Below are 10,000 nucleotides of genomic sequence, written 5' to 3' on the forward strand. Positions count from 1 at the left end.
GGTTCAGCCAGTCAGTGTGTCAACCAGTGTGTGGTTCAGCCAGTCAGTGTGTCAACCAGTGTGTGGTTCAGCAGTCAGTGTGTCAACCAGTGTGTGGTTCAGCCAGTCAGTGTGTGAAACAGAAACGGTCCAACCAGTCAGTGTGTGAAACAGCGTGGTTCAACCAGTCAGTGTGTGAAACAGTGTGGTTCAAGCCAGTCAGTGTGTGAAACAGTGTGGTTCAGCCAGTCAGTGTGTCAACCAGTGTGTGGTTCAACCAGTCAGTGTGTCAACCAGTGTGTGGTTCAGCCAGTCAGTGTGTGAAACAGTGTGTGGTTCAACCAGTCAGTGTGTGAAACAGCATGCTTCAGCCAGTCAGTGTGTCAACCAGTGTGTGGTTCAGCCAGTCAGTGTGTCAACCAGTGTGTGGTTCAGCCAGTCAGTGTGTCAAACAGTGTGTGGTTCAACCAGTCAGTGTGTGAAACAGTGTGGCTAAGCCAGTCAGTGTGTCAACCAGTGTGTGGTTCAACCAGTCAGTGTGTGAAACAGTGTGGTTCAGCCAGTCAGTGTGTCAACCAGTGTGTGGTTCAACCAGTCAGTGTGTAAACCAGTGTGTGGTTCAACCAGTCAGTGTGTGAAACAGTGTGGCTAAGCCAGTCAGTGTGTCAACCAGCGTGTGGTTCAGCCAGTCAGTGTGTAAACCAGTGTGTGGTTCAACCAGTCAGTGTGTCAAACAGTGTGTGGTTCAACCAGTCAGTGTGTGAAACAGTGTGGCTAAGCCAGTCAGTGTGTCAACCAGTGTGTGGTTCAACCAGTCAGCGTGTGAAACAGTGTGGTTCAACCAGTTAGTGTGTGAAACAGGAATGGTTCAACCAGTCAGTGTGTGAAACAGTGTGGTTCAACCGGTCAGTGTTTGAAAGCGTGTGGTCCACCCAGTCAGTGTGTGAAACACTGTGGTTCAATCACTCAGTGTGTGAAACAGCGTGGTTTAACCAGTCAGTGTGTGAAACAGCGTGGTTCAACCAGTCAGTGTGTGAAACAGTGTGGTTCAACCAGTTAGTGTGTGAAACAGCGTGGTTCAACCAGTCAGTGTGTGAAAAGCGTGGTTCAACCAGTCAGTGTGTGAAACAGCGTGGTTCAGCCAGTTAGTGTGTGAAATAGAAATGGTTCAGCCAGTCAGTGTGTGAAACAGTGTGGTTCAACCAGTTAGTGTGTGAAACAGAAATGGTTCAACCAGTCAGTGTGTGAAACAGTGTGGTTCAGCCAGTCAGTGTGTGAAACAGAAATGGTTCAACCAGTCAGTGTGTGAAACAGTGTGGTTCAGCCAGTCAGTGTGTGAAACAGAAATGGTTCAACCAGTCAGTGTGTCAACTTTGTGGTTCAACCAGTCAGTGTGTGAAACAGTGTGGTCCAACCAGTCAGTGTGTGAAACTGTGTGGTTCAGCCAGTCAGTGTGTGAAACAGCGTGGTTCAGCCAGTCAGTGTGTGAAACAGTGTGGTTCAGCCAGTCAGTGTGTGAAACAGTGTGGTTCAACCAGTCAGTGTGTCAACCAGTGTGTGGTTCAGCCAGTCAGTGTGTGAAACAGTGTGGTTCAGCCAGTCAGTGTGTCAACCAGTGTGTGGTTCAGCCAGTCAGTGTGTCAACAAGTGTGTGGTTCAGCCAGTCAGTGTGTGAAACAGTGTGGTTCAGCCAGTCAGTGTGTCAACCAGTGTGTGGTGCAGCCAGTCAGCGTGTCAACCAGTGTGTGGTTCAGCCAGTCAGTGTGTCAACCAGTGTGTGGTGCAGCCAGTCAGTGTGTGAAACAGTGTGGTTCAACCAGTCAGTGTGTCAACCAGTGTGTGGTTCAGCCAGTCAGCGTGTCAACCAGTGTGTGGTTCAGCCAGTCAGTGTGTCAACCAGTGTGTGGTTCAGCCAGTCAGTGTGTGAAACAGTGTGGTTCAGCCAGTCAGTGTGTCAACCAGTGTGTGGTTCAGCCAGTCAGTGTGTGAAACAGTGTGGTTCAACCAGTCAGTGTGTGAAACAGCGTGTGGTTCCACCAGTCAGTGTGTGAAACAGTGTGGTTCAACCAATCAGTGTGTGAAACAGCGTGGTTCAACCAATCAGTGTGTGAAACAGCGTGTGGCTCAACCAGTAAGTGTGTGAAACAGCGTGGTTCAACCAGTTAGTGTGTGAAACAGCGTGGTTCAACCAGTTAGTGTGTGAAACAGCGTGGTTCAACCAGTTAGTGTGTGAAACAGCGTGGTTCAACCAGTTAGTGTGTGAAACAGCGTGGTTCAACCAGTTAGTGTGTGAAACAGCGTGGTTCAACCAGTCAGTGTGTGAAACAGCGTGGTTCAACCAGTTAGTGTGTGAAACAGCGTGGTTCAACCAGTTAGTGTGTGAAACAGCGTGGTTCAACCAGTTAGTGTGTGAAACAGCGTGGTTCAACCAGTTAGTGTGTGAAACAGTAAGGTTCAGCCAGTCAGTGTGTCAACCAGTGTGTGGTTCAACCAGTCAGCGTGTGAAACAGTGTGGTTCAACCAGTTAGTGTGTGAAACAGAAATGGTTCAACCAGTCAGTGTGTGAAACAGTGTGGTTCAACCGGTCAGTGTGTGAAACAGCGTGGTTCAGCCAGTCAGTGTGTGAAACAGCGTGGTTCAGCCAGCCAGTGTGTGAAACAGTGTGGTTCAACCAGTTAGTGTGTGAAACAGAAACGGTTCAACCAGTCAGTGTGTGAAAGCGTGTGGTTCAGCCAGTCAGTGTGTGAAACAGTGTGGTTCAGCCTGTCAGTGTGTGAAACAGCGTGGTTCAGCCTGTCAGTGTGGTCCAGCCAAGCCAAACCAGCCTCAGTGTGTGGCCAGTCACTCACGAAGGGGTCGTCGTCCTCCTCATCCTCCCCGGGCTGTGTGTAGACGGCCAGGTCGGGGTGCACGTGATCCTGGAGGGCCGTGGTCACGCCCCCGTTGCTGGGCGCGTGCAGGTCACGGTCTCTGAAGCCCGGGGACGTGTCACCTCCCCCTGCCCCTCCTCCTCCTCCTCCTGCCTGGGGGGTCACCGTGTACACCACCTCCCTCACCTCCTCCCTGCCACCCCGGCCACCCGTCGTCGTTTGTGATAAATGAGATAGATAATGATAACGATTATAGAACTGATACTTATGATTGTAATGACAACACCATTACTACTACTCCTACTGCTGCTGCTGCTTCTACCACTACTGTCGCTACTAAAACAACTACTACTTCAATTACTACTACTACTACTACTGCTACAACAATAACAACTACTACTACTACTGCTACTGCTACTACTACTACTACTACTACTACTAATGACAGTGATAATGATAATGATGAAAGGAAGTAAGAATGTCAAGTACGTGTGTGGTGTCTTCTTGGATTTTAGGTGTTAAGTGTTTCAGGGGTTTGTTCGTTTTTGTTATTGTTGTTGTTGTTGTTGTTGTTGTTGGCTTCCCCGGGATGTGCTCTCAATTATCTGTGCTCTGTTCAGCAAGCACTGCCTTTTTATTTATTTTTTTTTCTTCCCCAAAATACAGTAACATGCCAAGTTGAACGAGAAAGATAAACAACGAAAAAACCCCGTAGTTTGGATTACGCATGTGCAGCAAGCAGTCTGCCGCTCGTATACTGTGCATCCACATTAATTAGCAATTCTTCCGAAGTGCCAGTTCACTCTATTATAACGTTAATTACTGTTAGACCCATACACATTATTGAGAAGAAAAAAACAACAACAAACGATCAAACAAACAAACTAAAAATAAAAACCCCCAAAACAACTAGCAATCGAATTTGTACACGCTCCATTCATATAACTGAACTACACACACACAAACACAAACACACACACACACACACACAATCGTCTCCACACACTCGAATCAAGATTGTCGGTTGTCTCTGCTGCGATGGAAAAAAAAGATGAAGAAAGAACTATAGTCGTGGCCAGCATCCATCGACACGATGTATCCAATGTCCAAGAAAAATGAAACGGAAGGGCGGTGTGTGGGGCGGGCGTGTTATCAATATCAAACGCCAAACAACCCTAGAACAAATCAAGAAATAACAAGAGAGGCAAGGCCTTCAAGACTCACTTGTGATACACTTAAAAAAAAAAATCCAAGCTTTTTATGTATTGAGAAAATTTCAAAATGTAATGTTTATGATGAGAAAGACCAGTTTAAAGCAAATTAAGTCCCCTAGCATTAATTACAGAGTAATTTCCCTGTTTTACTATCTGCACCAAAACGTTTGCAAAATAAATAAAACTTCCATGCTTAGCAAAAGAAGTTCCTGTTTGAACAAAAAATGATAATAATGACTGCTCTTGTTGTTGGGTCAGAATATCAGATCAAAGTGCCAAGTTTAGAGAATACAAAAAATATAAATATAACAGTAAATTCAGTTTGCATATAATTAGGCTTCATTTTTAAATTTTTTTGTGCCCATCCCAGAGGTGCAATATTGTTTTAAACAAGATGACTGGAAAGAACTGAATTTTTCCTATTTTTATGCCTAATTTGGTGTCAACTGACAAAGTATTTGCAGAGAAAATGTCAGTGTGAAAGTTTACCACGGACACACAGACACACACACAGACACAGACACACACACACACACACAGACACACACACACACACACAGACAACCGAACACCGGGTTAAAACATAGACTCACTTTGTTTACACAAGTGAGTCAAAAACAACAACAACAACAACAAGATAACAAAAAAGAATGAATTGACACCTGACATACTACACTGCTAAAAGAGAAATGTGTGTCAGTGTTTTATTTTGACTCCAATCAAATCTAATGCCTGTGACCTAAGACTGCCTACCGAAATAAAACAAAGCCGTGCGGTCATTGACCCTCTTCGGTGCAATGACCTGAACACAGTCTTCTTCTTCTTCTTCGTTCGTGGGCTGCATCTCCCACGTTCACACGTATATACACGAGTTTCCTTTTACGTGTATGACAGTTTTTACCCCCCGCCATGTAGGCAGCCATACTCCGTTTTCGGGGGTGTATACAGTCTGAATCACTTCCCAGCAAACAGGTTGAACAAAACTTAACCCACGCAGGAAATACATGGTTGACCAGATCTGGGTTACCGACTTTCTTCCCCCTCCCCTCCCCTCCCCCCCCATCTCTCTCTCTCTCTCTCTCTCTCTCTCTCTCTTCTCTGCTTTATTATGATAACGGGCACAACCTGAGTTCTGTTATGTTATACATTTAAAACAACGAACGTACATGTTTAAGCGGACTTGCTCACGATGCATTTACCTTTTTGAATTTTCGATTAATGTGTTTGCATGCCCGGTTTTACAAAATCGAGTCTGCGCGCGCGCAAGTGTGTGTGTGTGTGTGGGGGGGGAGAGGTGGGAGGAGGTGTGGGATGGGGTGTGTATGTGTGCTCAACATTGTAATGGGTCAGAAGGCCTTCTACAATAAAACATTTCTGAGTTCTGAGTTCTGTCTCTCTTCTCTTCTCTAATCTTGGATTATATACTCATAAGTATTGGTTTCAAATTAACCCATCCATACTCTCCCCTTGTCCGATGTGCGGTTTTATAAAGGAGGATGAGTTACATTTCTTGTTTCATTGCAAAGCGTACGCTGATATTCGTGAAACATGTACTATCTTTAAAACATGTTCAGCAAAGAATGAAGATCTGTGCAGTGTACTTAACATACATCAGGAAAATTCAATCCAGTCTCTGGCAAAGTATATTGCCGAAGCATATAATTTTCGAAGACAAAACATCACTCACTGTTGTTCTTTAAGTAACTGACTTCGTAAACTGGATGGTCGAAATTATGTAGATTCCTTATCAACGGATTTCAAAAATGGTATGTTTTGAATAGTCGTTCAAAAATGGTATGTTTTGAATAGTCGTTCCATCTTTTTTTTAGAACTATTTTGTTGTTGTTTTGATTGTACCCCCATGTCATTAGGGCTGATAAGCTATTAACATTAACTCAGTACGACCAGTCCTCTCTTCTCCTCTACACAGACCCCTCGGATGTCCAGTGGGTGTCTGAATGACCCAACCTTTAGCTTCCGTCGTCAGAATTGTGATATTCTTTGTCAACATTCACCTCTTCAGCATAAGAGCCTTCCGCTTGCAATATTTTGATGATGGTAATTGGGGTGAAACGCTGTTAACGTCGTCCCTTTCGCCGTTCGTATGGAGAGAGTTAAAACAGTTCTGAGTTCTGAGTTCTCTTTTCTCCACCCTTTCCTGTGTATTCTGTCATCGTTTCTCGGGTTATTCATCACAGGCGTGATTTCAAAAAGTCAGCCTAAGTATGTAGATATATATACCCTTCTATCTATCTATCTATCTATCTAAGCAGTCATCTACACACCCATTTCTGCCTGTTTTGTTGCTTTGGATATCGTGAATGGTAACTGTGAGGTTCCCTCCAAAGTCTGAAACAAATTAAAAATGAAATATGAACACTCTGCATGCGTTGTACAGTTTCAGAGAGAGAGAGTGAGATAGAGAGACACGAAGAGAGAGAACAAAGAGAGAGAGAGAGAGAGACGGAGACAGAACATAGCATTTTTCAGTTAAAAAATAAAGACTCCTGTGATTTGGATTCTTTGTTTGTTTTTGTTGTTGTTGTTGTTGTTTTTTGTTGTTGTTTTTTGTTTTCTTTGTTTGTTTTTCTTATTTCTTTCTCTTTATTGTTCATTTCATTTCTTTATCATTTACATATTACTTTTATCTGTTTTTCTCTCCATTCTTTTCACTTCTGTATGCTGTTTCTTTCTTACACACACACACGCACACACACACACACACACACACACACACACACACACACACTCACACACACTCACACATACACACACACCGCGATGATGACAACAACAACGAAACAAACAAAAAGCCCAGTCTTACCCGCAGCACACACACAACACATCACAACACAACACACACAACACACATCACAACACACATCACAACACACACAACACACACACATACAACTCAACACACAACACACACAACAGACACGCACACACAGCACACACACATACAACACAACACACAAACAGCAACAACACAACACACACACACAACACATCACAACACACACACAAACACATCACAACACAACACACACATCACAACACACACCACACACACACAACTCAACACACAACACACACAACAGACACGCACACACAACACACACACACATACAACACAACACACACAACACATCACAACACATCAACCACACACACACACACAACATAACACAACACAACACAACACAACACAACACACACACACACACACACACACACACACACACACACACACACACACACACACACACGTTGTTGTTTTTTTTCCTCCTCACCAGGGTTAGCCACCTTCCAAGCAGCAGCAATGGCCGCCTCGAGCCGCGTCTTGTTCTCCACGCTGATTGGAGGCCCCACGAGCGGAAGTCGCCTCGCTCTGAGCGGCACGCATGCGCACAGCCTGTAGGCGGAAGCGCGGAACCCCAGTTGAAAGGTGGCCGGGGACGGGTGGTCCGCGTTGGTCAAGCTGGACTCTGCCTGGGCCACGTTGACCGTGTAGGTGAACACGGTGACCGGCTGGTAGCTGTGTGGAGGTGGAGGTTTGATTGATATGGATACTTATAATTCATAGCACCTATCCTCGGTCAGAGACCAAGCTCCAAGCGCTTTAGAAACAAGGGGTCATTTACTCAACAGGCTGCCTACCTGGGTAGAGCCGACTGACTGTTGCCATTGGGCGCTCATCATTCGTTTCCTGTGTCGTTCAATCATATTTCAGGCACGCACACATACACACTCAGACAAACATGTAACAGTTTACGTGTATGACCGTTTTTGTTTATTTACCCCCACGATGTAGGCAGCCATACTCCGTTTTCAGGGGTGTGCATGCTGAGTATTGTTTCCAAAACCCACCGAACGCTGATTACAGGATCTTTAACCTGCGTATTTGATCTTCCGCGTGCGTATACACACGAAGGGGGTTCAGGCACTGGCAGGTCTGCACATATGTTGACCTGGGAGATTGGAAAAATCTCCACCCTTTAGCCACCAGGCGACACCCAGATTCGACCCCCAGACCATCAGATTGAAAGTCCAACGCTTTAACCATTCGGTTATTGCGCCCGTCGAGGTGGAGGAGGAGGAGTGTCAGTGTCAGTGTCATTGTCTGTTTTCGGTTTTCTCTAGAAAGGCGTCAAGAGCTGTGTTCGGACAAATACCTATAATTATATAAACGTTACGCTAACAGCTTGCTAGGCAAAATGACTGACCCAGCAGTATTTATTTCAAGCCAACGTGTAACGTGCTTTAGTCAGGCATTGAGTGGATGCATATATATATATATATATATATATATATATATATATATATATATGTATGTATGTATGTATGTATGTATGTGTGTGTGTGTGTGTGTGTGTGTGTGTGTATTTATTGAGAGAAACAGACAGACGCTTCAGACATCATTTATTGACATTGGCCTGTCTACAGCCCTTATGTCAAGGGGATATAGTAGTTCTCAATTGCAGCGTCGTGTATTGAACGAAAGAAAAGAAAACAAACTATGAACAGTCAATAAAACAATTATTGTCAATAAGGAGAGAGAGAGAGAGAGAGAGAGAGAGAGAGAGAGATCTGTGTAAGTATCAGAGTGGATTTCTTCTACAGACTTCTACCAGACAGACAACACTTATGTTGCTATGTTGGTTTTGTTGTTGTCGTTGTTTCTTTCTTTCTTTTTTTCCCCCCTGTGCGCCAAGTGCGTGCTACAAGATGGGACCTCCGTTTAGCCTACTGTCTCATCCCAGTGACGAGACGCTCAGTTTTGATTCCCCAGTCAAACAACGTGGAAGATAGGGTGAGGCCGGGATTGGAACCCCAGACCCTCATGGACACTGTACTGGCAGAGAAGTGTCTTAACCATGCTGCCACTTTTCCTCCTCCAAAGATGAGGAGGAGTTGGAGAGAGGGGGGGGGAGAGTGGAATGAAGAAGGAAGTTGACAACACAAAGCGTGTTGATGTCAGGAAATCCCAACGGGACTAAATTAATTTGAGCTCTGTGCTAACAGTCAATCACATACACTGTCCATACCTACTAATCGTAAGTTTTAAGTATGTGGGTGGGCGGTAATGTCCATAACAACTGATCGTCTAGACATGTTTTGAGTTCAGGTGTGTGCGTGGGAGGTGTAAACAATTCACACCAACTAATCGTTTTGACATGTTTTGAGTTCAGGTGTGTGCGTGGGAGGTGTGAACAATTCACACCAACTAATCGTTTAGACGTGTTTTGAGCTAACGTGTGTGGGTGGGAGGGAGGTGCTACAATTCACACCAACAGATTGTTCAGACATGTTTTTAGGTAACGTGTGTGGGTGGGAGGTGCGGGTGTGTATGTGTGTGTGTGGTGGGTGGGGGGATGTGGGTAGGGTCGTGAAGGCTGGGGACAAAGGGAGAATGGGGAGGGGAATGTGCTGCTTTGGGGGTAGTGGTGGGGAGGGAAATGTGCTGCTTTAGGTTAGTGGTGGGGAGGGAAATGTGCTGCTTTGGGGTAGTGGTGGGGAGGGAAATGTGCTGCTTTGGGGTAGTGGTGGGGAGGGAAATGTGCTGCTTTAGGTTAGTGGTGGGGAGGGAAATGTGCTGCTTTGGGGTAGTGGTGAGAAGGGAATGTGCTGCTTTGGGGGTAGTGGTGAGAAGGGAAATGTGCTGCTTTGGGGTAGTGGTGAGAAGGGAAATGTGCTGCTTTGGGGTAGTGGTGAGAAGGGAAATGTGCTGCTTTGGGGTAGTGGTGAGAAGGGAAATGTGCTGCTTTGGGGTAGTGGTGAGAAGGGAATGTGCTGCTTTGGGGTAGTGGTGAGAAGGGAAATGTGCTGCTTTGGGGTAGTGGTGGGGAGGGAAATGTGCTGCTTTGGGGTAATAGGGAAATGTGCTGCTTTGGGGTAGTGGGGGGAGGGGAATGTGCTGCTATGGGGTAGTGGGGG

The 10,000-nt window shown here is 45.4% G+C and overlaps 1 protein-coding gene across 2 annotated transcripts in view; it reads right to left on the reverse strand.

Moving 5' to 3' along the window:
• LOC143280092 (uncharacterized) overlaps positions 1 to 10,000 on the reverse strand; it is a 71,298-nt gene that overhangs the window by 7,782 nt on the left and 53,516 nt on the right. For both annotated transcript variants that reach the window (XM_076584622.1, XM_076584621.1), the window contains exons 17-19: positions 7,357 to 7,601; positions 6,349 to 6,412; positions 2,829 to 3,042 (exon numbers count right to left, since the gene is read on the reverse strand). In XM_076584622.1, coding sequence (XP_076440737.1) covers positions 2,829 to 3,042; positions 6,349 to 6,412; positions 7,357 to 7,601 — 523 coding nt within the window. The remainder of the gene's footprint in view (positions 1 to 2,828; positions 3,043 to 6,348; positions 6,413 to 7,356; positions 7,602 to 10,000) is intronic.

The sequence above is a fragment of the Babylonia areolata genome, chromosome 3 (assembly GCF_041734735.1).
Source record: "Babylonia areolata isolate BAREFJ2019XMU chromosome 3, ASM4173473v1, whole genome shotgun sequence".
NCBI lineage: Eukaryota > Metazoa > Mollusca > Gastropoda > Neogastropoda > Buccinidae > Babylonia > Babylonia areolata.